The sequence below is a fragment of the Tupaia chinensis genome, unplaced genomic scaffold (genome assembly GCF_000334495.1).
Source record: "Tupaia chinensis unplaced genomic scaffold, TupChi_1.0 Scaffold148012_1, whole genome shotgun sequence".
In the NCBI taxonomy this organism is placed as follows: domain Eukaryota; kingdom Metazoa; phylum Chordata; class Mammalia; order Scandentia; family Tupaiidae; genus Tupaia; species Tupaia belangeri.
This window is the reverse complement of record NW_006207862.1, coordinates 2422062-2449407: the sequence shown is the minus strand read 5'-3', so window position 1 is coordinate 2449407 and position 27346 is coordinate 2422062. Positions and strand designations below refer to the sequence as shown.

At 55.8% G+C, this 27346-nt stretch overlaps 2 protein-coding genes across 7 annotated transcripts in view; one reads left to right on the top strand and one right to left on the bottom strand.

Moving 5' to 3' along the window:
* Positions 1-27346, top strand: part of CDH23 (cadherin related 23) — a 410231-nt gene that overhangs the window by 286779 nt on the left and 96106 nt on the right. For all 4 annotated transcript variants that reach the window (XR_003548152.1, XM_006170102.1, XM_027768917.1 and 1 more), the window contains exons 22-29: positions 3352-3541; positions 3870-4015; positions 6277-6496; positions 8326-8478; positions 10274-10387; positions 13157-13305; positions 26258-26318; positions 27176-27324. Coding sequence is in view for 3 of the 4 variants with exons in the window: in XM_006170102.1 (XP_006170164.1) it covers positions 3352-3541; positions 3870-4015; positions 6277-6496; positions 8326-8478; positions 10274-10387; positions 13157-13305; positions 26258-26318; positions 27176-27324 (1182 nt within the window). In the remaining variant the exon portion in view is untranslated. The remainder of the gene's footprint in view (positions 1-3351; positions 3542-3869; positions 4016-6276; positions 6497-8325; positions 8479-10273; positions 10388-13156; positions 13306-26257; positions 26319-27175; positions 27325-27346) is intronic.
* Positions 15203-27346, bottom strand: part of CUNH10orf105 (chromosome unknown C10orf105 homolog) — a 22837-nt gene continuing 10693 nt past the window's right edge. For 2 of the 3 annotated variants that reach the window (XM_027768919.1, XM_014584851.2), the window contains exon 2: positions 15203-16678. In XM_027768919.1, coding sequence (XP_027624720.1) covers positions 16266-16678 — 413 coding nt within the window. In that variant the 3' untranslated portion in view covers positions 15203-16265. Of the gene's footprint in view, positions 16679-21786; positions 22071-27346 lie in introns of those variants that run through there. The other variant, XM_006170100.3, reaches the window with a different exon arrangement.

The following is a 27346-nucleotide window of genomic DNA, read 5'->3' as shown; positions in this document are numbered from 1 at the left end:
GGGCAACTCATTTCACTTCTCTGTGCTCTAACCGTCTCTAGAAAATGGGACTAGTTGTGACTGGCCCTCAATGAGCCAAAATACACAAAGCACTGGCCGTTGGTAGTGGTTAACAGGTGACGGCTGTCATCGTCCTTCTCATCTTTCTCCCTCGCCAGAATCGCACCTGTCTTGTCCACTGTGGAGCCCCAGTACCCAGCACAGTGCCAGGCACAGTGTAGGTATTCAGAATAGGTCCAAATCCTTGTCCAGCTGATAGAAGTCGAAGCTTTCCTCCCGTCTCACGAGAGCCCCAGCTCCCCACACGTGGAGCCTGCGGTACGGAGTGCTCAATCCCAGTGCCGTCTCAGAGCGTGGTACAGACACGTGTGTGCCTTCGTCTGGCGCTGGCTGGGTGTGTGTGTCTGTGCACCAGATGTGACTGGCACACGGGCACAGGGCACCCCCCGCACGGGCACACACTTGCTGCCGCCTTCCCTGGCCATCTCTGTCTGCAGGTGAGATTCTGGCCCAGCTCTCCCTCCTGGCTCCTGCAGCCTCCTTCAAGGACCTGGCTGATGGGCATTGATTTAGAGCCTTTCAAAGCCCTCCAGCAAAATAAAGGAGAGGGGAGAGGGAGAGAATTATTCCCCGTCAGGCCAGGAGAAAAATGGCGAGCGTGAAATGGGAAATAAATGAGGGGAAAGTGGTGAGATTCTAAGAAATCGCCCAGCAGGGAGCCTGCAGGAGGGGTTACAGCCTCTGCCCTTTCCCGTGCCCCCACCACACCCCATGGCCAGGGAGGGCACCAAGAGGCCCGAAATCAGTGCCCATCCCCCACCTGGGGACACTTAGAAGCAGTTACCCCAGATAGCCCCTGGCATGGGGGTGGGAGGGAGTGGAGAAGGGAGAGGAGAGCCCCTCCCCAAAGTGAAATTGGCCTCACAGTGGCCTGGAATGGGTTGTTTAATGACCGTACCTCAGTTTCTGCATCCGGAAAAATGGGGAAGCATTGTAGAAATGCAGGGATCTGGTTCGTCCCTCAGCGGAATGACTGCCCAGCACCTGGAACACTCATGGGGTCCCCTTTATGGAGGCTGGGGACACAGGCAACGTGTCTACAGCACCTCAGGCCAGGAAGGCGGGACTGCCCCTCCCTCTCCCTAGGTGCTGGAAGGCTGCAAGGGGAGAGGGCAGGCTGAGGAGTAGGCGGGGTGGGGGGCTGGAGGTGGGCATTGGGGTTGCCTCCTACCTCTCTGCAGCCAGAGGGCTCAGGATGGCACATCAGCCCCCCCGATGACTGGCTTGGCCCAGGGTCGGGGGCAGAGGGGAACTCTCGGCCAGGGCAGCCCATCTGTCTGTTCTGGTCTGGTGGCCCCAGAGACACCTCCGACTGGGGATTAAGCCAGAGGAGGGACAGATTCTGCTGCCAAAGCACAAAGGCCCCACATCAAGTAAGATGAAGGAGCTGACGAGGCCTGGCTGTCATCGCTGAATGTCCTGGAGTTAAGAACGACACTGTCCTGATGTGGCCCTGGGGACTGTGGCCGCTCCCCACGTTGATCTCGTCCACCTATGGTACCGCAGTGTCCTCTGCACCCCAGGTTGGGGGGTGACCGGGGGGAGGGCAGGTACCACTGCTGTCCAGGACTCCAGGAGGCCTCCAGGATGGGACCTGGGTCAGCCCCGAGGCTGGTGCCGTGTCACCGAGTCTGACCCATACCTCTCTGGGCTCTGCTTCCCACCAGAGGAAAGGAGGGCAGATGGATGGTTAGAGAGCTTTCCTATAGAGCAGGGGATCAGTGGGCACAGGGGACCAGCCCACTGGGGGACGAGGAACCCTCAGTGACCCCAGGTGGCATTTGCCTTTTTATGACCTGTGCAGGGAGCCTGAGGAACAGCAGGCTATGGGGTTGGTCGTCTCGTCCTGGGGCGGGGAGTTAGAAGTGGGGAACCAGGGTTAATAAGGAGCCCCAGGATGTGTGGGGCCTCGGTGCTGAGACCCTTCCCCACATCAGGGGTGGTGTGCCTCCATGCCAGGGTGGCCAGGCCGGCTCCCTCTTGGATCTGCCCAGCTCCAACCCTTTCCCGATTTGCGGAGTCTCACCTTCCAACGGGCAGTGCATGCCCCTGACCCCCATGCTCTGTCATCCCTGGGGTCACACAGCCTCAACTCTTTTCAAATCGCCTTATAATCAGAAGCTCCAGAGGATGAGGAAGAACTGAATTTTCAAAATCCAGTGTTTCAAATCCTTTCAAAAGCTCAGCCAGCAGAAGACTCCTCAGCCCTCCCCAGAGCCCATGGACATGTCACCACGTGCCTGGAAGGAAGGACACGAAGTACTGGCAGTGTCACCTGCTGGGTGCCAGCGTGGGCTCTGGAGGGCCCCAGAGCTGGGGTCGAATTCCAGCTCTGCCACGTCCCAGCCTCGAGAACTTGGGAACCTCGCTGTGTCTCCTCTGTGAAGTGGGCAGAACTGTGGGTGTCACCTCCTGGCGCTGCTGATGGGGTGTGGAGAGGGCCCGGCATGCATGACACGGGGTGGTCCCGCGTGTGCAGCTGCGTGCTGGGTGCCATCAGGGACTCTAACCTGCACGGCCCTCACGGCAAGGCAGTATCGCCACCCTCATTTCACAGAGCAGGAGGCCCCCCACTCGCCTGGGCAGAGAGATCAAAACGGACAGGTGAAGGAGCCGGTGGACCCAAGACGCCCCTGCTGCTCTACCTTCCCACCCCCCCAGCTCCTGCTCACCCCCAGCTGCCCTGCTGTAGCCTGGAGAGACCACTTCCAGGGCAGTGGGGTGCCCGAGGCCAAAGTGTGAGGTCAGATAACCCCAGGCAGGCACAGACAACCCTGCCCGGTGTACAGCACAGTGAAAGCGTCCATCCCCGCCCAGGCAGGTGGCTGTGGACCCCTGCCTGGGGAGAATGGCACCCTGGTGCACAGCACAGTGAAAGGGCCTGTCCCCCCTGGCAGGTGGTGGCTGTGGACCCTGACCTGGGGAGAATGGCACCCTGGTGCACAGCACAGTGAAAGGGCCTGTCCCCCCTGGCAGGTGGTGGCTGTGGACCCTGACCTGGGGAGAATGGCACCCTGGTGCACAGCACAGTAAGAGGGCCTGTCCCCCCTGGCAGGTGGTGGCCGTGGACCCTGACCTGGGAGAGAATGGCACCCTGGTGCGCAGCACAGTGAGAGGGCCTGTCCCCCCTGGCAGGTGTTGGCCGTGGACCCCCGCCTGGGGAGAATGGCACCCTGGTGCACAGCACAGTGAAAGGGCCTGTCCCCCTGGCAGGTGGTAGCCGTGGACCCCTGCCTGGGGAGAATGGCACCCTGGTGCACAGCACAGTGAAAGGGCCTGTCCCCCTGGCAGGTGGTGGCCGTGGACCCCGACCTGGGAGAGAATGGCACCCTGGTGTACAGCATCCAGCCACCAAACAAGTTCTATAGCCTCAACAGCACCACGGGCAAGATCCGCACCACCCACGTCATGCTGGACCGTGAGAACCCCGACCCCCATGAGGCGGAGCTGATGCGCAAGATCATCGTCTCTGTCACTGACTGTACGGACCCCTGGGCCCGCCCTTTACAGCCCCCACGCACTAGGGCTGCGGCCCAGACCCTTGGGGTGGTCCTCTGGAAGTCCCCGGCCTGCCCAGGATGGCTGAGTCTGACCACTAGTTGGGTAGTACTCGTGTAGCCCATTATGACCCCCAAGAACACCCTTTGAGGGGAGGGACTTGGAAAGGGGAGCAAGGCCCAGCTGCTTCCGGAGGGATGCTGGGATGGAAGGGCACCGAATCTGCCACCCTCTCCCACTCGACTCTCTCTGTCCCTTTCTTTCCTGCACCATGTGCCCCTCCCCTCGGCCCCCTCTCCCGGTCCCCCCAGGCGGCAGACCCCCTCTGAGGGCCACCAGTAGTGCTACGGTGTTTGTGAACCTCTTGGACCTCAATGACAACGACCCCACCTTCCAGAACCTACCTTCCGTGGCAGAGGTGCTTGAAGGCACCCCAGCAGGCATCTCCGTCTACCAAGTGAGTCTCCCTCACTCACCCCTGCCAGCCAAGTAGGCAGGGAATGCCTGTGAGTGCTATCCCCAGGATTAGCACTTTGCAGGGGCCAGGTAGGAGGTGATAACCAAGACCACCAGAGAGCACACAAGCTGCACCAGGCTCAGATGGCCAGTGCTGTGTGAGATTGGTGATAGCTGAGGGTGGTCTGGGAAGGCTTCCTGGAGGAAGAGGGCTTGAGCTGGGCCTTCAAGGACAGGTGGTTTGAAGAAATGAAGGAATATACTACAGAAGAGGAGACAAATAAAGGCAGAAATGGAGTGAGGGAGGCAAAGACAGAATTCTGGGAAGTCACGTCAGAGTTTCTCAGGAACCTGCAGGTGGTTCTATTACTAGAACACAGAGACGGTCAGAGGAGATAGCCCAGCACCTCCTGCCTGGCACCCCCTCTGCAATGCCCTCCCCGGAGCCCCATGGATGGGACTCTCCCCAGTCTGCAGGAGACTTACAGAGGCCTGTCCAAGTCCCCACAGCCAGGAAGAGGCAGGGCCTGGTCTTGACCTCGGCCCCTTGGTCTCCTGTCTCGTCGTCCTCCTGGTCTGGGAGGCCCTGAAGGTGCTTGTGCGGGGGAGAGGTGCCCCGCCAGGAGCTGTTTAGGGACACCGAGGCCCCTGAGACTAAGCGCAGCATGGTCACCAGTGTGCTGTGTGAGTGGGAGCGAACGACCTGCTCTCTCTGAGCTCTGCTGTCCCACGTGTGAAATGGAAGGTGCCGGCACCTGCCTGGCTGTGCTGGGGGGTCTGGCTCCTGGCCTGAGGGAATGGGTGGGAGTTCTTCTGTCCCTGTGTGTCTGCCATGAGGGTTTATACCCCAGAGACGGCGGGATCAGAGAAACGGTTGCCTGCTGAAGAAGACGGTTGTTGGCCGGGATACCAGCGTGGTCACCTTGGCAGTGCCCTGCAGGCCCACTGTGCCTCAGCTTCATCTGTAAAAAAGTCCACAGTGTGCTTTGAGTGCCTGCTGGGGACATTCTCTCCCGCGGCACTTTCTCCCCAAACTCCAGCAGGGGGAGCCATGACCCAGGCAATGGGAGCCAGCCTTGAAGGAAGACTCCCCAGACTGGAAGGCGGTGGCGGCGTGAGAGAGAATGAGCCCTACACCTGGTTCTCTGGGGGGTCACAGACAATGGAGGAAAGACGTGCCCAGTGAGGCGACTCCTGAGTTCACAGAGGGACTGATTCAGGATCATGAGACAGTGGTGGAAGCTGGGAGTGTTTAACTTGGAGACTATCTTCCGATGCAGGAAGAGGGCTCGAACTTGAGCTGTGTGCTTCCGGGTCCCAACCGGGGCCTCAGCCAGGAACGATTCCTGCTTTTTTCTTCAATATTAGAAATGTATGCAAATGAAGAGAGGTAGTGAGACCCCCATCCTGGAGAGCATCCAAGCTAAGCCTGGGCACCCTGTAGTCCAGTGTGTGGGATGTGAATAAGACCAGATGCCTTGACACTGTATTCTATCCTGAGAGTTTTGCCTTAATCCAAAGCTCTGATTTTAATTACTATTACACATTTTTCTCTAATGTCGAGTCCATTTTTATAAAGCTTACACATATCAGGGTCTTGAGCTGAGATTGCTCTGATCTGATGGGAACAGAGAGTAGGGACTGAGGGGGGAGTCTTGTTTTTACAAAGCTTCATATATAGCTTTTTTTTAAAAAAAATTATAATAATCCTTCAAGTGACTTTTAAAAAACAATTCTCAGTATCATCTTATTCCTGTTGCCATGTTATGATCAAAGCAGAGGAGGGAAGCCTGCTGGCCGAGCTGCTCTGTTGCCGAGCTCTAGGTGATTGAAGGGGTCTTCCCGCTGTAGCTGCTGCTCCAACTCAGTGGTGTGAGGGCTGGAGGACAAGGCAAGATTGTGGAGCACTGAAGAGTTGGGAGGGCCCAGAGCCAGCTGGAGGAAACCCAGGAGGGCTTCCTAGTGAGGAGTGCAGGGTTTAATGGGGGAATGCTGTGGAAACCTGGACTCTTGTCCTCAGAAAGTCCCTTCCCCACCCCACCCACGCCTCACTTAATGCACTCAGGCCTGGCACACTGGCCCTTAGAGACCATCTGGGATGGTGCACTGGGGACAGTGGCCAGCCCGAGGCTCTGAGGGGAGCAGGGGTGTCTGGCTGCTGACAGGCATGGGTCAGTGGGAAGGAGGGTGGAGGGGTCCTTCTTAGGGCAGATGCATCAGTCCTGGCATCCCAGCTCTGACTCAGCCCCTCCTCCCCCTCAGGTGGTGGCCATCGACCTGGACGAGGGCCTCAATGGGCTGGTGTCCTACCGCATGCAAGTGGGCATGCCCCGCATGGACTTCCTCATCAACAGCAGCAGCGGCGTGGTGGTCACCACCGCCGAGCTAGACCGTGAGCGCATCGCCGAGTACCAGCTGAGGGTGGTGGCCAGCGATGCAGGCACACCCACCAAGAGCTCCACCAGCACGCTCACCATTCGCGGTGAGAGTGCAGGGGTGCCTAGTGCGGGCAGGGGCGGAGCCCTACTGGCACAGAGGGGATTCCTTGCCAAGGGGCACCCTCAACTGGAGCCACTCAACACAGTAGAGCCTTGCCTGTCTCTGCCAAGCTTCGAATACCAGCAGAGCTTCATCAGGGCCCCAGAGCCCAGGGCCAGTGCCCCGGGCCACCAACGGGGTCTCCCCACCCCTCCTAGCTCCTGACCCTAGCAGCAGCTGGGAGGGTCTGAGCAGGCTGGGGCCCTCAGGGTTGTGAGTGGACGGGAGGTTGCCTTCTTGGGAAGGCCGGCATTTTATTTGGAAATGTGAAAGGAGAAGTTCGTAAAGGAAGGGCACAGCCCTGGGAGGACGCCAGCTGGGATTTCCCGACTCCCAAGATTCCTCATTCCCTGGGGGCTCGTACTAATTCCTACCATCTCCATCCTCATCGAGAGAGGGCTGGCTACCATTTCTCAGCCACTCTGGAGTGTCTCCTCTCAGGACAAGAGGGGCACATTGACCTCAGCTGCTGCCACAGGTCCAGGAATAACTACAGGGAGATAAGTTCAGGCTTACAAGGCTAGATATGTCCTGTTCTCCAGGCTGTTCTGTCCCATCCCGGCTCCTGCAGCCTTCAGGGATGGTGGGGGCAGCGGTTGGCTCAGCACAGATACAAATACTGACCCTTCTCAGTAGAGACTGAAACCGGGGGACCAGAGTGAGCCCGACGTCCTCTTTCCTGTTAGCCCAAGGCTGCCTGTGGGCTCCTGGAGCCTGTGGGAGCTTCTTCACCAGTGACTGATAGGGAGGATGTCTGGGTTTTCGGGGAGGACCCGAGAGGGCCCTCCAGGGCTCTGCAGAAGCCGCATCATCAGTGTGCCTGTCGTTTCTCCCGGTGATACCATGCAGAGCAGCCTGAGTGGGCAGGGCTCAGATCATGGGAAAGTGGCCCCACATAGGGGCCTGCGGTGCAGAGCTGGGGAAAAAATCTTTATAGGAAATGACAGGCCTGTAAGGGGGAACAATCCTTCCTTCCCTGAGACCCCATCACAAACAGGAGTTGGCATCCCAAGACCGCAGCCCCTCCACTGTGTCACTGTGTCACTGTGTGACAAAAGACAAGCCTTCCCTGAGACCCCATCACAAACAGGAGTTGGTATCCCAAGACCCCAGCCCCTCCACTGTGTCACTGTGTCACTGTATGACTTCAGACAAGCTACTCAACTGCTCTGAGCTTCCCACTTGCCCAGCTAGGCTGCGTGTCTAATAATCCTTCCCGTAAGGATGCTATGAGGGGTCCGTGTGGTCCTATGTGGGTGGTGGTTAGCATGGGCTTATAACTGGTCACTGTCATCGTCATTGTCATAGCCCTGTTGTCAGCACTGTTTGGTGTGACTGCAGAGAGGCAGGGACAGAGGAGGGTACTGCTCTGAGCTTCCCACTTGCCCAGCTAGGCTGCGTGTCTAATAATCCTTCCCGTAAGGATGCTATGAGGGGTCCGTGTGGTCCTATGTGGGTGGTGGTTAGCATGGGCTTATAACTGGTCACTGTCATCGTCATTGTCATAGCCCTGTTGTCAGCACTGTTTGGTGTGACTGCAGAGAGGCAGGGACAGAGGAGGAGGTGGCACTCTGGTCTGCACTGCCCTGGCCCCAGGAGGTATAGAGGCCCAGGGCTCATGAGCAGGAAGTGTCTACACCAGTGTCACTTGGAGCCTGCGACTCCCTTGGGAATTCCTTTCCTAGTGGGTCTGAGGCTTGAGCCGCTGCCCGTGGAGCTGGGTGGTCCAGAGCAGAAGCTGGGCCTATCCCCGTGTGCTGTTCTGCCCCGCAGTGCTAGACGTGAATGACGAGACTCCCACCTTCTTCCCGGCCGTGTACAACGTGTCCGTGTCCGAGGACGTGCCGCGGGAGTTCCGGGTGGTCTGGCTGAACTGCACGGATAACGACGTGGGCCTCAACGCCGAGCTCAGCTACTTCATCACAGGTGCTGTGCTCCCCTCCACTCACCCCGGTGTGCTGGGGCCCTGCCTCACCCTCCAGATGTGGAGCCAGACCAAGCGGAGGCAGGGGAGCGTGGGGAAGAAGCTCCAGTCTCTGCTGGCGGGGTTTAGTCCCTGCTGGTGCCTCCAAGCCTTTGCTCTTGGCTTTTCCCAAGAGCTTTGCAGCTGGATCACTCTGGCTGGCTTCCTGGAAATCTCCTGAACCTATTGGTGAGGGAGGGACAGTTTACCAAGGTTCCCTCTACACCCCGAGTCAGGGTAATGAAGCAGTGACTAGAAAAATGTGGTCTTGTCCTTTGCCAGGGATTCCTCCCCTTCATGAGAATTCCCATTCCCATCTGCTTAGAAGCAGATGGTTCAGATCTTCCTAAATGAATCACATTTAGCTCAAAAATAAGTAGCTACCACCTGGGAAACAATGGAGAAAGATTACAGCCATGTCTTAGTGTAATAGGGGAAAGTGAACCAGGATCCATTAGTGATGTCTGCCACAGTGATAGGATTGGTAGGTAGTGTCCAGCATACTGCACACTTGTCATTCCTGGCCTGGGACAGTTCTCAGCCTCAGCCCTTCTTTCTAGGTCCTCCACCCCTCACTTCCTTATGGAGATCAGCACCCTCAGGCCAGCTTCTCACACTTGGGTCTTCAAGGCCATCCCAGGAAAGGCTCAGTTATCAACATGCCGCCCAACCCTCCCATGTGGCACCAGCCCCATGGTTTACTCTCAGCACTAACTGGATCTTAGTTCCTCCCTTGCTCCAATTGTGATCCTTACAGATGGTGCTTCAGACATTGGAGAGCACTGGAATTTTGTGTCAAGGACTCTTCCCAGGGGCAAACCATGTAAGAACAAGGGAACACCTGATAGCTCCCAGGTCTTGTAGCACCCCAAAGTGGCAGGTTTCTGCTGACCTGCTGAAAGCCCCTCTGAGTTTTTTGTCTGTGCATCCTTCAAGGAGCTGAGCAAAGACAGTGGGTCCAAGTTTACCCAAACACGATACAGTGGCGCCCTCTGCTGCCCAGAACACTGCACTCCCAGCTGGCAGGAGAGTGGTCTCCCACAATTTTGATGAGGTCCTTTCCTGGCTCTGTCCACCCCAGAGAAGACTCTCATGCTCCCCACATGTCCCAGAACTCAGGAAGGCTCGGGAGTCGCCTGTCCATCTGGCCCTCCTCTGCTCTGCAGCACCCACAAGTCCTCACTCAGAGCTGCGGTCCTCACCCACCCCACCCACTCCACCCCCAGCATTCTAGAGAAAGCTCAGCCATGTCAGGGTCCTCCACCACTTACAAAAGCCCAGCCCAGGTTAACTGCTCAGACGCTGCTTCAGGGGAGACAGGGAACAGACTGCAGGCTTGAGAATCAGTACCTGGGTGCCCAAGACCCAGGGCTGCACACCATCCTTCCTGCAGGATCGCTTCTCCCCTATGACGTGGAGACTAAATGAAATGGTCCCCACGTAGCACCTGGCACACAGTCGGCACTGGTAAATGTTTAACCTGTACTTCAGGCCTTCTGCACCCCTCGGCACCCAGGTCACACCCTCAGCAGAGCCCCCAAGACCCGGCAGAGTCAGCAGAACAGCTGAATCTGTGCAATAGGGGAGAGTGAGCCAAGATTGATTAGTGATGTCTGGATTGATTAGGGCGGTCCTCTCCTGGACAGCCCGGTAGGCATGTCCCACTCTGTCCTGCTCAGGGGCACAGTTGGGCGCCACCTCCCTTTCCCTGGCCGGGAGCTGCTTCCCAACCTGGAGCTTCTTGTCTTTCGCCCGCAGGTGGAAATGTGGATGGGAAGTTCAGTGTGGGCTACCGCGATGCTGTCGTGAGGACAGTGGTGAGCCTGGACCGGGAGACCACGGCCGCATACACGCTCATCCTGGAGGCCATCGGTGCGTTGCCCACACCGTATGCCACCAACGTGGTTACTCTGGCAGAGTTCACGGAGAGTGCCCTTTCAGGAGCCCGGCCTTGAGTCAAAGGCTGGCCTCTGCCCTGAAACCAGTGGAGAAAGGGCCACCAGACACTCACCAAATATAACTGAGTACTTGCTGGGCATCGGGCTCACTGCTCAGTGCTACTTGCAAGACCCTAGGGTGGTCAGATGGGAGCCATGTGGGAGACCAATGCATAGACAGGTCACTTCAAAATCAGGCACAAAAGGTGGAGGAAGAGGTTGAGGAGAGCTTCCTGGAGGAAGTGGCATCTAGGAGTACTTCTGAGTCGGTTTATATTCTTTTGGTTTTAAGTTTGAAAACTAGCTGACTTCAGCAATATGGACTCACTAGGAGATCCAGCTCACTAGGAGATCTAGCCGAGGTGACTGGGTTTCAGGCTCAGGTGATGCCGTCAGGCCTCGGTCTTTCCACAGTGGCTGGCTCTGCTCCGAGTGCAGGTCATTGCTGTAGTCCCACCTTTGCATCCTCTCAGGTTCAAGTGCTGCAGCGGGAAGATGGCACTGGTCTCTTCCCCAATTCCCCTGGCAGAAACCCTTGGATAGGTTCTGGTTAGTTAGACTCAAATCATATGCTCGCACCTAGAGCTGGAGTGGCCCTGCCTGTCCAGAACCCAGGTCTCAGATTCTGGAGGGTGGGAAGGGGGTCCTCAGAGGGACATGCTGAGATTTAGGGCACCTTCCCAGGATTGAATGGGTAGTGCTGATGGGCTGGACAAGCCGTAGAGGCCAGGCGAGGTTTTAGTAAGTGGAAGAGCAGGGAGGGCACTTCAGGCAAAGGAACCAGTGCATGCAAGGGCCTAGGGTGGGAAGAAGCTGTGTGTGTGTGTGTGTGTGTGTGTGTGTGTGTGTGTGTGTATGTGTGCACATGCCTCTGTGTGAAAGCATGCATGTACATACACATGTGTGTGCATAAGTGCACATGTGCGTGCAGAGCTGGCCCGTAGTGTGGCCTGAGCCAGCTAGAAAGTAGGGGACTGCTATCAGGAAGGTCAGGTCATAGAGCCCTAAATTGGGCTGGAACTTTGGTCTTATTCTCCAGGCAACAGAGAGCCCTTGAGGGCTCCGGAGGTCAAGAGGGCATGATGAAGCCGCCCAGCTATCCCCACTACTTCCAGAAAGCCCATTTCAGTGTTCGTAGTGAACTCTGGGTGAGACCGGAATGGGCTCTCTGTGTCTCTCTCCAGCAAGCTGTCTCTGCCAACTCACCCAAGTCCCAGATGCCTCTGCCCTGCTCTCCTCCCATCGTGGGGCAGCCACTGCACCCTCTGGGGACCCGTTGTCCCTGCTGAGCCCAGCCTTTATTTCAGGCACTGGCTGGCAAGAGGAGAGGGCTCCAGCTCAGGCCTTTCAGGGGACCTCCCAGCCCCCACTGTCCCCAGTCAGAGCAAGTAGCAGACTCCTCAGGGAGGGGGGAGGCTGGCCTGGAGAGGAGTGCAGAGGGCCAGAGGACCTACCCCAGGTAGGTGACTGCACCCAGCACTGGATAGTTGGCCCTGGGAATTATAGTCACCCTTGGTCTCCAGCCAACTCTAACTATCCTATGCCTCCCTAGGGTGACTGCCCTTGCCTGGACACCCAACGGCTGCCATAGGGCTGAGCTGGCACTCCTGCCCTCACCTCCCCAGCCCTGGGAGGCTCCTGAAGGAAATGGAGGAGCAGAGTCTCTGGGTACCTTAGGCTTAGATGCCAAGCCAGGCCTACACCCGGAATACAGAGAGCCCTCAGGCCTCATCTGCCCTGTGCCTGTGTGTCCAACCCATCCCACGTTTTCCAACAACAATTACAGTAGTTGGGAACATGTAAAAGTCGGGAGACTTATTTCAAAGTTCAAATGTTCAATTTCTCTGAGAAATCAGGAGTTCTAGTGTCCCTGGGTCCCCAACATGCCCGTGGACCATGGACAGCTGCCTGGCGACGGCCCACTGCTGTTTCACTCCCTGCCCCTGACAGCAGCTGGCTGAGGCCTTAGCTTAGTGCCTAGCTCGCTCTCAGGTTTGCCGTAACAAGGCATCACAGATTGATGGTTTAAAACAACAGAAATGTATTCTTTTGTGGTTTTGGAAGTTTAGTCACGGCACCAGCAGAGCTGCAGTTCCTTCAAAGGCAGAAGAGAGACTCCTTCCTTGACTCTTGCCATTTCCGGGGGACTCAGGTGCTCCCTGGCTTGTGGCTGCCAGCGTCGTCTTTGCTCTTCACATGGCCACCTCCTCTCTGTCTCAAATCTCCCTCTGCCTTTCCCTTGTAAAGACACTTGTCATTGGATTTCTGGCTCACTTGAATAATGCAGAATGATCTATCTCATCTCAAGATCCTTAATTCTATCTTCAAAGGTCCTTTTCCAGATAAATTAGCGTCGGCAGGTTCTCCAGGATATGACATAGTATATCTTTTTGGGAGCTACCATTCAACTTCAGTGCCTCAGTTACCTCCTCTGTAAAACAGGGGTGATAATGCCTCCTCTGGAGGGTTGCTGTGGGGACTGTGTGAGTCAGGGTCCTGCCCAGCATACGGCGTTGTCTAAATACTGAGACCACCATGTTACCCCTGGTTTAAACAGGACATGCGTCGCCCTTGCAAAGGCCGTGGCGGGTGGTGGGTGGAACCAGGCACATCCCCGGCACATCCATGCCTGCGAACATTCCCTGGCCTGGGAAGTTTGCCACTCAGGCCACTGCTCTGATCTGTCCTCCTTCAACTCCCGTAGACAACGGCCCCGTGGGAAAGCGGCGCACAGGTACGGCCACCGCCTTTGTTACCGTCCTGGATGTGAATGACAACCGACCCATCTTTCTGCAGAGCAGCTATGAGGCCAGCGTCCCCGAGGACATCCCTGAGGGCCACAGCATCGTGCAGGCAGGTGTCCCGTGGCCCCCTGGGGCACGTGAGGGGCTGGGGGCAGCAGGACCACGCTTGGCTCTGAGTGCTCATGCTCAGTGGCATTGCAAGGGGCATGGAACAGGAGAGGGCCCAGGGAGGCCCTGCTGCATTGTGGGGAAGGGGGACCCAGGCCCCTCTGCCTTCCTGGAGACAGTGGCCCCCAGGTCATGTTAGCCGAGGATAGGGTACTGGCCCCCAACGAACAGAAAGAAGGCCTTGCCTCCATCCCTCACAGTCCTCTGGGCACCCCTTACCCGACCCAGAAGAGCTTTTCAGAGCAGGGGGCAGAGGGAGAGGTCACATTTTCCCGAAAAGGATTTGAGGAGGGAGAGCCAGGGCCCTGCGAGGCCCAGAACAGAGTGGCTTTCACTGGCCCTTGGCTGAAGCTCCCCTCTGGAGAAGTAAACAGGCACAAGAAGAAAGGGCTCCTTTGCCCAGAAAGCAGGAGCGCCTCTAGGCCCAGAGGGAGAAAGGGGAGGGGCCTGACAGTAAAGGCAAGGCCTCCCCCACCCCTGCCCTGAGGCCTCAGTCTAGGTGAGAAGCGAGGCGAGGCGGGGAGTGAGTTACTGTCCTCACCAGCTATGGTTCAACCTGGAGGCTGAGCCAAGCACAGCAAAGCTGGGCCTGCCTGCCAGGGCAGCTCCCCCTCCTCAACCCTGGGCTTAGGAGCGCCAGCAGAGTGGAGTCTGGGAGGGCCCAGGGAGGGGGTGGGCAGAAACTGGCTGGGGAGCAGGGAGCTGATGCCCAGAAGCGCAGGGGGAGTCCACAATGCCCTAGGCTCTGCAAGAGTCTGGTAGTTCCAGAAAATGGAAGGGGAAGAGATAGGTCTCTTCCTCTGGGCCTCTGCTTGTGGCCTGGAGACCCCCTATACACAAAGGTGGGCCCCATCTCTGGGCTAATACCTGCCACCCCTGTCTTCCTGCTGTCACCCACCCAACCTAAGACCTCTAAGAACCCCCTCTCCCCATCCTAGGCTTTTCCTTCTCCTTAGGGCCTCAGGACAGCCTTACCCCCACCCTCACCCCCACCCTCCAGGAAGAGGCTGCCTATGTCAAGCGGAGCTTGCTGGCCAGGGGACAACTGTGGGTGACCGTCTGCAGACTGCACTCAGCCTGGGATGTCTCAGACAGCCTTGGGGGAGGTGAACCAGGAAGAGATGAACAAGCAGGAAGGGAGGGAAGAACACAGCCCTTTGGGAGGAGGCCTGCCGCACTTTCTAAACCCCAAAGAATTGGTTCCTATTTACACGTTACCCAGACTGAAATGCTAGAGCCCAGGAGTGATAGAGGGCAGCCCTGATTCTCCCCACATCTCATGACTTCTCCAAGGCTCTGATAGTCAGCTACTGGAAAGCGGGAATCATACTTTGAGGTCAGAGTGACCTGGAAGGGCACAGTGATCCGCTCCAACAGGCCTGCCTGGAGAGAAACCTACTGTCAAGGGGCCTCCAAAGGAAGAATGGGGCTCTGGGGCATGTGGGCCCCCACCAGGACTTGTGTTCTGGAGGGTGAGAACACTCCCAGCCCAGGCCCCTTCACTTAGTGAGCAGAGGCCTCGTACTTCTGTGACGAACTGGTGAGGAAGTGCAGGGCTCGACAAGGTCTAGTTCTTTGCAAGCTCCCCAGCTCATAGGGAGCTACATACAAGAATGACCCATGCTGCCACAAGGAGAGTAATCCTTGTCCTCCCCTAGAGAGGTGGCAGAGAGCAGAGATAGTTCCAGGCAGGAGGGCTGTTCAGCTGGAGGCAAGGAGGGCTTCCTGGAGTGGGTACCGTGTACAGTATGAGCAGAAGTCAGGGGAGGACGAGTAGCTCAGTTTGTCTGGAGTTGAGCCAGAAAGATACATTGGAGCCAGCTCCCAGAGTACACTGGTTTTGCCACTTCCAGCTCTCAAACCTTTATTGCCTCCCTATGAACAACTGGATAACCCCAACCTTAGCCCAGTCTCCCTTGGCCTTAGGAGAAGAGAAGGCTGTCTGAGATGAGATTGCTTTGACGGGTCAATGAAGGAGTGACCAACAGCACAGACAGCATACCTACTGTGGTCCAGGCCTGAGGTCCCACAGGCTGTCCTAGAGAGATCTGGACCATCCCTTGAGGGGTGGCCATCTCCTTCTCTGGGGGAAGCAGGAGCTGTATGATGTGTCCCCCTCAGAGCCCAGGTGGCATCACCTCCACCTGGCATTGCCCGGCCTCCTGCCACTCTAACAGGGCACCAGTCCTGGTCTTCAAAAGGAGCCTCCTAGCCACCCTCAGCCCTTTCCTGATTGATCCTGAGTGTACTGAAGTCCCTCCCGAGAGCTGCCAAGACCGTGATTCGACAGACGGTGTTGAGCGTGTCCTGCTCACTCTCTTCCCAGCAGGCATCTGAGAGTGCTGGCAGCCCCTGTGGATTACCAGGCCAAAGCGTGCAGGGCCCGGGACACCCAAGGAGAGGAATGCCCGGGCTCCCATTTGCCTTGGGCAGAGTTGGCATGGATGTAAGACAGTACCCTGCCCCAAGGGTAGGGGGGCCTTTGGCTATTTGGCAACTCCTCTGAGCCAGGCTTTAGCACCAGGAGGGCAGGCAAGACTTCTGCTAGGGAGCAGCAGAGTTGCTGTTTCCAGGAAGTGATTGGTGCCTGGTTGCCAGAAAGGGACCCTGAGGATCACCAGGTTGTCGAGCATCAGGCCAAGGGCTCAGATGGCTGTTCATGTCTTGATCCAGGGTTCTGTGAGCAAGCAGCAGCTAGGGGGTCTGCAGAGAGGAAGGCATTCTTCCGCGGGGGGCCATCTCTAGGAAAGGGCACAGAACCATGGGTGGGAGGGAGGTGGGGGTGTGATCTGGGCTGCTTCAGAGGCTGTCCTCCTGCAGCCTGTGGTGCCAGGCTCCGTGGGTGACAGGAGTATCTGCAAGTGGACTTGGGTGCTGGGTGTGTGTGCGCGAGGACACTGGTCACATCTTGGTGGATTCCGTGCAGTCACAGCTGCGAAGGCTGTCATCGTGGTCCGGCAGGGGGCGTTGAGGAGCTTGTGGCCGGCCCCTGCGGAAGCTGTGCAGGGAGCGGCGCAGGGAGCCCAGGCGCTTCCAGAGGCGGAGCCGGGGCTCACTGGGACTCCCGGGATGGTGGGGCATGCACTCGCGAGCCCTGCGGCGGGTCGGGTCCAATGCGGCCGGCTTGCAGAGAGTCATGAACAGCAGACACGTGGCCAGCAGCAGGAAGATGCAGGCCAGGGCGATGAGCACCGGGAAGGGGTAGGGGTTGGCTACTTCTGCTGGGGTCCCGGAAGTGACCGGAGTTGTGAGGAAGGAGAAGGGATTGGAGGTTGGGGAGCTGTGTAGGCTGGGGTCCTCTGTGCTCATGGCTCCTGCAACAGAAATAGGGACAGAATCTCAGAGGCAGATCAACTAGACCTGGGGCAGGGCAGGGAGGGAGACTTACCTGGGAAACGTGGTTAGGGACTGAGACTGGGCACTGTTCAACTAGATAGCATAGGGGCCAGTGGGTGGTATGGTAGTTAAGGTGCTGAACTCCCACATGGTCTACTGCAGTTCGTGTCCCCCACCTGGCGACTTGGTTTCTTGCTTTCCCTCTGTGTGTGTGTGTGTGTGTGTGTGTGTGTGTGGTGAACACATATGCCCTGTAGCAAATTTTAAAACAACAATAATAATGATGATGAATAAAACTAAATAAATATTTTTTAAAAAGAAGGAAAGGGACCAGCAGTTAGCGTAATGGCTATGTTGCTGGACTCCCACGTAGTCAACCGCGGTTTGCCCCAGTGGCTTAAACTCATGCCGGGCACGTGTGCGTGCCCAAGATCCCAAGAGGAGAATGGAGGAGACCGGATTGAGGCATGGCCATTCCCCCTGAGGGGTGATTTCTTGCTTTCTGTCTCTCTGTTGCTCTCTTTCTGGTGAGTGCACGTTCCCTATAGCAAAAACCTCTCCAGAAAAAAAAAAAAAAAAAGAAGGAAAAAAAAGACTAGATAGCATAATGACCATATTCAGGCTAGGACAGCGAGGTCCAGGGACATAACAAGTCTAAGGGCACATACACAGCTGGTAAGTGCTAAAGCAGGGCCTGAACACAGGTCTGTCTTCCTTTTTCTTCTTTCTCTTTCCTTCTTTCTTTCTTTCTTTTTTTCTCTCTTTCTTTCAAGTTACTTATTTATTGGGAGAGAAAAAGAGACAGACATTCCTAACAGGATCTTCACGCAGTGATCCACCCCAGCCTGTGCCAGCCAGGCTCACAGACATGCAGACCTGACGTGTGCAAGGAGGCCACAGGATGTGAACCCGGGACCTTCCCACATGGGTGCAGCATTGCAGAGCACTGCATTACTGCCACAACACCAACTGGCCCCTCAGGTGCTCTTTCTACTACAGCCTCTGCCTGTGTGCCATGGAGGAGAGGGAGGGCAATACCTTCTAATGTTTCATTTCATTTCAATTTAGAGGTTTTTGCCTTAGGATGCATGCACTCACTGGAGAGAGAGAGAGACAGATGGACGCAGTGAGAGGGAAAGTGAGAAATCAGCCCCCCAGAGGGCATGACCATGCCGCAATCCCTTCTCCATTCTTCTCCCGGAATCTTGGGCATGCATGCACACATGCCTGGCATGATTTTCAAACCACAAGGTCTAGGACTGCAACTGCCGTCGGCCATGTGGGAGTCCAGTGATGTAACTGCTGCACTATCTGCTAGTCCCCTCTTCTTACATTTTAAAGGCAATTCTCATGAATTACCATAGAGTCTTGGGTCTGAAAACCTGGGCTCTAGAACAAACTCCATTAGTGACTTGCTCTTTGACTAGAAGTGAGTCACGGATTACAAGATGCTACAGCTGGCAGAGACCCTAGCGATTACCTAATGCCGGGGCTGCAAGCTGGGGACCCATGGGTGTGTTTCGTTGGGTCCTTGCAATGTTTTTATAAACGTAATTATGAATATTTTTTGAAAAACAAGAAAAAAGCAAGAGACTTCACAGAACTATCTGTGTGCCTAGGTCTCTTGAAATTTCAGGATTTCCCCACCAGCAATGCAGGGCCTGGTACCAGCAGCCAGGGCTGATCTGCAGCTACCCCCTACCACTGCAGCTCACATACTCCCTCAAGTTCTCTCCACACCTTATTTCACCTGCCTGGTCCCACGAGCCTTCCTGCTGCTGCTTCCCAATTCAGTCTGATTTGTTCTCATGACTGGTAGGGAAACTGAGGCCCAAGCGGGAAGCAAAGGCCAGATCCAGGTTTCCTGATCCAGGCTTTTCCACCTCTCTGGCTCCCTAACCCTCTGTCTGAGCTCAGGAACAGGAAGGAAGTGAACTCCCAGGGAGTTAACTTCGTGGGGCTGGAAACCTCCCGAGAGGTATTCATCTGACAAGGTGTTTCCACTATCATTTAAGATCATGCCCCGGGAACCAGCAGTTAGCGTAATGGCTATGTTGCTGGACTCCCACGTAGTCGACCGCGGTTCGTGTCCCGGACCCGGTGGCTTAAAACTCACGCCGGGCGCGTGTGCGTGCGTGCCCAAGATCCCGAGAGGAGAATGGAGGAGAAGGGATTGCAGCGTGACCCTCCCCCCTGGGGGGTGATTTCTCGCTTTCTGTCTCTATGTCTCTCTCTGTCTGTCTGGCGAGCGCACGCGCCCTACAATGAAAATCTCTCCAAAAAAAAAAGATCATGTCCTGAGGGACCAGCAGATGGAATAATGCTTATGTCACTGAACTCCCTTGTAGTTGACCGCCATTCAAGTCGAGTCCAGGACTGGCAGCTTGAAACTCAAGCCAGGTGCTCATGCATGCATGGCCAAATTCCCAAGAGGAGAATGGAGGAGAAGGGATTGCAGTGTGGCCATCCTGCCTGGGGAGTGATTTCTCACTTTCTGTCTCTCTGTCAAGCACAAGCACCCTATAGCAAAAACCTCTGTCAAAATAGTAATAATAATAATAATGCCCTTAGAGGGAGCAGATGATAGTGCGGATGGAAGATCAGGCTGAGGTTTGGCTAACATGCCTGGGGCTGCAAATAACAGTGCTCACTGAGCCTCAGGCCCAGCAGATAACCTGTGACCACAGAGGACAATGGGCAGGACTACCAGGAGAGTGTTGGCTGGTTCCACCCAAGGAAGTGCGGGGCCTCAGCCCAGGCTGGCCTGCCTGTGTGGGTGCCGCCCAGAGTGATCAGCTCTTCCAGTTTCCCAAGAGAAGCCAGAAGCCAGAAATCTGGACTTTTTTTTTTTTTTTTTTTAAGGCAAACATTCCTGATGTCTAAATGTTGGCGACTAGTTCAAATTTTTTTAAGACCAGAAAGACAGACTAGAGTTGAGGGTGGGGGAGAGGAGGGAAAGAAGCACTAAAAAGGCCAAATAAACTTTATCCCAAAGAATTTTGAAATAAATGTTCAAACATTCAAAATATTGCAGAGGCCAAATAAAACACAGAAGCAAGCTACATGAAGCTTATGGACCAGTGTTTACGATCTTCAAATCTATAAATATGGGACAGAAAACTGTGAAGAGAGCCTAACAAGAAATAATCACCTCTCTTTGACCTTGGAATAAGAACTTTTCTTTTTCCCTTTTCATCATCATCTTTTTTTTTTTTTTTTTGGGAGAGATTTTTGTTATAGGGCGCATGCGCTCGCCAGCCAGACAGAGAGAGACATAGAGACAGAAAGCAAGAAATCACCCCCAGGGGGGATGGCCACGCCGCAATCCCTTCTCCTCCATTCTCCTCTCGGGATCTTGGGCACGCACCCACATGCGCCCGGCGTGAGTTTAAGCCACCAGGTCTGGGACTCAAACCATGGTCGACTACATGGGAGTCAGCAACAAAGCCGTTACGCCAACTGCTGGTCCCCCAGGCAGGATGGTCACACAGCAATCCCTTCTCCTCCATTTTCCTCTGGGGATTTTGGCCACACATGCACACGTACCTGGCATGAATTTCAAGCTGCTGGATCCAGGACTCGTACTGTGGTTGACTAGCAACATAACCATTATGCCATCTGCTCTCTCTGTCTCTCTGGCTAGTGCAAACACCCTTTTTTTTTTTTTTTTTTTTTTTTTTTACCCTTTTTAATAGTTTGTCAGAGGAAGCATACATCACCAGAGAGAGAGAGAGAGAGAGAGAAAGTACCCCCTAGTAGGCATGGTCATACTGTAATCCCTTCTCCTTCATTTCTCTACCCCATCAGAATTTGGGACACACATACACATGTACCCAGCATGTTTTCTAAGCCACCAGGGCTGGGACTCAAACTGCACAATTACACGGGCTCCAGCTCCCTTCACCAGGCCTCGCAGCCCGTCCAGCCTTAGAGGCTGGGGAAGCAGATATCCCTCCCCCCTAGCCTGCAGCCTAGTTGAACTTCTAGCACTAGCACTGGGCAGAAGGAAAGGCCTCAAGTCATGCCAAGGCTCTGCATGTAGGCTGTGGCACTCCTGTCAGCAGCTAGTGGGGAGGGGGATGTGGCCGCCAAGACCCCCACCCCCTGGAGCCCCTGTCCCCACCCCAGCACTCACCGGTAGCCGCAGGGCCTAAGTCCTGGCTGCCTGTGCCCAGCCGAATGAGGGCATCTGGAGCACCCCAGCTCCCACCCACTCCCTACCACCACCCCTCCTGGCTTTTCCAGACAGAAAACCACCCCTCCCAGCTCCTGGCTGGAAACTGTGATGCCCGTCTAGCTGCCCTGCCCCGTGCCTCCACCCTTCAGGCATTAGGCCTGGGGAGAGCTCTTGCTGGGCAGCCGCACATGGGTTGGCCTCCCTTGAGCCTGAGTAAGAGGAAGGAGGGGTGTGCCACTGTTGCCATCTCCCGAAGGGACAAAACTAGCCATCCCTCTCTCCTGCTGTGGGCGACCTCCTGATGGGAGTTAGACAAGAGCAGACTGACATGGAAGAGGCCTCAACCCTGCTAGTCCTGATGTTACGCCAGGGCCTCCTGGATGCCGGAGCAAAGGAGGTCCAGGCTTCGGGCTTTGGGACCTGCTTTAATAAAAGACAGCTGGGTGTGACTAGCATCCTGTAGTCCCTGTGACAGCCGGAGATTTCCAAGTGCTTAGAGATAGTGAGACTCCCTCCTCGGAGCATGAGGCAAGTCCACTGCCAGGTGTCCCACCTCCGCTGACCACCAGCAGTGGCAGAGGAGGCTTCCACCAGACCAAGGCTAGGAATCCCCTTGAGGGCTCCGCTTTCCGCTGGAGCCCAGGCTACACCTGTAGGCCTTGCTCTGGACTTCGCTTTGCGAGGTCAGTCTAGAACCTTCTGCTCGAGTTCCACAGAGCCTGGCCTGCTGGGAGCAGAGAAGATGGCTGTGTGGCCTCAGACCAGTCGCTACCTCTCACTGAGCCTTGCTCCCACTCTCCTCAGAACCAGAGGGGCAGCTCAGTCCGAGCATACACTCCCCCAGAGCTCCCAGAGGGTCTCACCCCCACTTCCCTCACCATCCTCTCCTGCTGTTCCCCAAGCACTGACCTCAGAGCAGCCCTCGGCGGGCAGGACTGGGCAAGCTTGGTGAAGAAGTCCTCTGAGCTGTGTGGGGGAGGCTTGGGGACACCGAGCAGAGCCTGTATCCCCAGCCTGCCCTGGGCTCTGCTGTGCCCTGTACTCCCAGTCGGCCAGGCGACAGAGTGGACCTTCTCCTCTCACTGCCCCCACTGGACCTGGCTTTGTCTAGAAGAGTTCAGACCCTGCCTTGGGGGAGGGGACAGTCAAGAGGGGAAAGATGGCAACGGGACTGAGAAGAGGGAGAGAGGAGCTCGGGCAACCCTAGGCCTTCCTACGCCTCACTCCAGCCTGTCTCCTTGGAGCCGTCTCTGGGGCGGGAGGCACTGGAAGGACTAGGGGGAGGGTTTGACTGTGTCCAGAGGCCTCACAGCCCTCACCTTCCCCCATTGGAAGTTTGAATGGTATGGTCGGCCCCGCTGCGGCCAGCGGTAGCTATTCACTCCCTGCCAACCTCCAGGTTACCAGGAGCGAGAGGCTACCAGCCTCACGGCAGAGGGGAACAGGCCCCCTCCAACAGCATCCCTGGGCCCCTCTGAAGGTGTCTGGCTGCAGAAGTGATGGGTGAGAGGCATTTTCGAAAGTAAAAGGATTGCAGGGCAGAAAGCACAGGACCGAGAGACAGCCAAGGCCATGTTCCTTACGGTCTGGGTGGGCCATTAGAGACCTGCTAGCCGCCGTCCTCTCCTAACTGTACTGTGTGTGCGTGCACACACACACACACACACACACACATGCCCCTCCGCCCCTCCACCAGCCTCCTTTCTTCTCAGAAGCCAGAGCTTCCCTGGCAACCAGCTGCCTGCTTTAGAGCCTAAACCCTGAGCAGCTTTTCTCCATCAGGGACCCCAAGCTCCCAGAAATACAACACAGGGGGCAATCACGGCTCTGCCCAAGACCTGGGCCTTAGGCATACCTGACCTTCTGGAGTCCCAGTTTTTAGTTTTTAGCTCCTCCCTCCTATAGTCCACCCGCAATCACAAAAAGAGGCACTGTCTGCCAACCCCCAAAGGATTGGGAGCCTTGCCGTGGACTGTCAAAGCTGAGAAACTTAGGGGTCATCTAAGCCAGCCAACCTCTCTCACAGATGATAATATTAAGGTCCAGAGAGATGTGGCCTGCCCAGGGTCACCCCACCAGTTAGTGCTGGGGATTGGGTGCTTCCCCCTGAGCTGGCTGGACAGGCACAGGTAGCAGAACCCTGGTGCCATGTATGAGGAGCTTCCAGCCTAAAAGGAACCCCAGTACCCAGAACCCCTGCTGGAATTCCTGCCTCCTATTCCCCAGCCTTCACTGCTTTTGTTTTCTTTCACCTCCTTTTCCCAAATCACTGAACCATCTCATCTGTGGCCCAGTTCTCCAGACGTGGCAGAGGATAAAGCTCGTGGGTGGTACAGGCTGCTGAGAGAGGGAGGTGCAGTGTGGCTTCCCGTGGATAGACACCCCAGGGCATCCTTCAACCAGCTTGGCCCTCCCCCCAATCCCAACCCTTCAAGACCTGTACTGTTGAAGCACCCCACCACAGCTCCCCCACCTTCTGGCTCTTCAGACCTGTTAGGGAAGGAAGAGAGGAAGAGCACACCAGGGTCAGCTCCAGTATAAATCGAGAGGGCCTTCTATAACTCGGATGTCGGCCTTCACCCAGCTGCGTCAGGCACCAGACAAAGTGCTTTGCAAGATTATTAAATCTTCCCATTAACCTGCAAGATTGGTTATCATTGTACCCAGGCTACAGGTGAGAAAACAGAGGCTCACGGCAGGTTAAAGTTCTTATTCTTGGTTACATAACCCACAGGGACGAAGCCTGGATTCACAGGTATGCCTCACCCAGAGCCCTTGTTCCTTTTTTTTTTTTTTTTTTTTTTGAGAGGTTTTTGCTGTAGGGCACGAGCACTTGCCAGAAAGAAAGAGAGAAAGCGAGAAATCACCCCCTTGGGGGGATGGCCACACCGCAATCCCTTCTCCTCCATTCTCCTCTCGGGACCTTGGGCACACACGCACATGCGCCCGGTGTGAGTGTAAGCCACCGGGTCCAGGACTCGAACCACTGTCCACTACATGGGAGTCCAACAACATAGTCGTTACGCCAACTGCTGGTCTCCCAGCCCTTGTTCCTTTTAATCCAACATACTCTCCTTCCTCCCCACCATTAATGTGCATTTGAAATCCTTAGATTCATCCCAGTCCCTGGATATCCATTGAGTTTAACCAGGCTAGCACCAGCTGCCAGACTCGTTTTCTTACTGGTCTCCATCCCATCACTTCTGTGCTCCGTATTCTGCTGAGACTCCCACTGTCCTCATTCCACCATCCAGCTGGGTCCCTGTGCCACATCTTCGCATGACCCGTCACTCTAGACAGATGAGGCCCCAGTCCCTCGCTCAGCCTCTGCCAGCAGCCTCTGCCTTACTCATGTTGTTTCTCAGCCTGAATATTCTTCCCAAATCTCTCTACTAAGCCAGGTCCTCCCCATCCTTCCAAACTCAGATCCCTCTTCTGGAAAACTTTGACCAATCCCACCCCCTGTTGCCTCTGTTCTCTTGCCCTTTGCAAACAGTAACTCATCCCCATTTTCTCTGGAAGTTTGTCTAACAGGTCAAGAAAGGAAAGCCTGGGGACAGCAGATTGCATAGCAGTTAGCTTGACTCCCATATGGCCAACTGCAGTTTAAGTCCCAGACTCCATGGCTTGAAAATCAAGCCGGGCACATGTGCATGCATGCCCAAGATCCTGGAAGGAGAATGGAGAAGGAAGGGATTGTGGTGTATGGTCATCCCCCTTGGGGGGTGATTTCTCACTTTCCTTCTCTCTGTCACTCTCTTTCTCTCTCCAGTGAACACAGGGTCAAAGGAAAGCCAAATGAGAAAGGTGTGCAGCTGGGCTTCTGGAATAATTGGGTCCAGGGACCCACATGCTATAGTGCTCCGTGTGGTGTCTTCCAGTGCTCACTGAATGTCAGCGTGGCCCCTCTCACCAGAGATCTGCCATGGAGCCATTCACATACTCCTCAACAAATATTTGATCCTGCACCATCTCAGGGTCAATGTTCTAGACACTAGGGATACAGCCGTGTACAAAGCCACTTCTTCCAGTGGGGATCTAGACAATAAACAAAGACCCTGAGTATCAGAGAGTGATGGGGGAGTGCCAGGGTACTGGTCTGGGGGCTGCAGTTTTATATATCGTGGTCAGGGAGGTCTTGTGAGAAGATGACCTTTGAGAGAAGACTTGAACGACATGAAGGAGTGAGCATGCAAGAATCTGGAGGAAGAGCTTGCCAGACAGAGCAAACAGCAAGGAGAACAGTGTGGCTAATGAGGTTAATGAGGAGAATGTGGTGGAAGAGTTCAGAGAGGCCAGAGGTTGAGGTGGAGTCCTGCGAGGGCTTCTTAATAGTCTCACATCATACTCCTAGAAAGACTGACATTCTGGACCCAAAGTAAAAAATCCCAGAGAAGTATGTGATTGACTCGGCTTTGCTCAGGTGCCCACTGCTGGACCAGTCACCTCTGATCATAGTGGTAGGATCAGAAAGAACATGGCAGTGCTAGTCCACACTCTAGGGTTAAAATGAGAGGTGGAGAGAAATGGAGTGACAGAGCCAGACAGATGGGGGTGTCCAGGGCCTTATAAAGCAATTTGCCACAAGTTGTCCAGGCCAACATACCTCCCTGTGGATGTCTTACCAGCCACAGTCTCTTTCCTCACCACCTTGCAGGGGTGTTCTCTACTTCTTTCAGGTGTACAGTAGGTACAGTAGGTATTCTATTCTTGGCTTGATAGGATTCACCTTGGAGCTAGCTCTGATTCTGCCAGCCGCCTCAAAGCCAATCTCCTGTGAAAGGGGACGGAAGAACAACACACCCTCAAGACCCACCAGGGGCAGTTCTTAAGCCTGGCATATAACCAAGCAAACCAGGGTGCTCTGAAACTAGACTAGAGCCCTCAGTGGGAGGAAGGCTTTCTGAGCTTCCACAAAGGGACCATTACAGTAGATGGTACCCACTGGGACCCTGTGTGCCCAGGTGGTCTCAGGCCAAGGGTGTGTGGCCAAGAAGCAGCCATGCAATTGAGCCATCCTAGGTGAGGCTCTTAGGATTGCAAAGGCTGTTGGGTAGGGTACTGTGGATATAAGGGTGGCTTGCTCAAGCCTGGGTCCAGAGAGCTACAGTGCCCATCTGCCTTTTCCCCCATCCTTCCTGAGAAGCTGGAGCAGGGCCGTCCCTGGACAGGGCAGCATGGAGCCAATGGTCATATATCTTCATGGGAGATGAGGAAGACACATGTCTCTCTTGTCCCCTGCATCCCCAGCTTCTGTGAGAAACCATGGGTTTGGACAGGATGAGGTGGAATGGGACAGAAGAAGGAAAGGGGCTCCTCGAACATCTCTCTCTGCTAGGTAGAATTCCAGGAGTAACCCCAATATCTTGTTCTCCCTCAGCTGAAAGCCACAGATGCAGATGAGGGCGAGTTTGGGCGAGTGTGGTACCGAATCCTTCATGGTGAGTGGGGCTGCCCTGGTATGGGGAGGGCCAACTTACCTGCCCTTGGCATGGCAGAGCTTCTCTGGGCCACTAAGGGTCCGGGAGGTGAGGACGGGAAAGCCCCAGGTGTTGCACACACAGGGCAAGGCCGCAGGGAGGAACGGAAAAAGTCCCCAGGTGTTTGCACCAAGTCGGATGTATTCTAAGTGAGCCCGCTGCTCTCCATTGCTATGCTCCCGGTGGGCCTCAAGTCCCAAAGTCATCCAAAGCGATCCTCGACAGAGAGGCCTTAGAGACCAGGCAGCCCTTAGCAGCAAGCTCCCCAGGGATTCAGTCTAATTGGTCCAACTAGAATCAGGTGCCATCCTGAACCATGACCAGAGAACAAAACATGATGATCTGCCCACTTCTGGAATCTAGGGAAAAGCCACCCGACATGAACTACCTGGGCTGAGAGTGGAGCAGGGTGGGACCCCACAGGGCAGAGTGCTGTTCCTACAGGATGGGGAGTAGGTGCTGGGCCAGCCCAGAGGCCACCAAATCCTGGACTCAGCCACTCAGAGATTTTGGGGTTGGCTCCTCTTATAGTTGTACCCAGGCCCTTGTGAAATATTAAAAAGGCTTTATCCCACCCACACCTGGGCTGTGGGGGTCAAGGGAGACCCCCTACCTAGGTTGCCCGTAAGGAAGAGATAGGTGACCGTCTGCCCCAACCCCAACCATGCCAGGCCAGGGCAGCATGAGCCAGAGGCCTCCTTGCCACTGTGGACTTCAGCTCAGATCCCAAGACCTTTGCACTGAGTCTACGTCTATTCCTGTCTCACGAGTGTCCTACTCCAGGGCAGAACGCGTGCACCTCATTTGTCTCTCCACAGGTAACCACGGCAACAACTTCCGGATTCATGTCAGCAACGGGCTCCTGATGCGAGGGCCCCGGCCCCTGGACCGGGAGCGGAACTCATCCCATGTGCTGATCGTGGAGGCCTACAACCACGACCTGGGCCCCATGCGGAGCTCTGTCAGGGTGAGGTGGGGCTGGGGGGGGG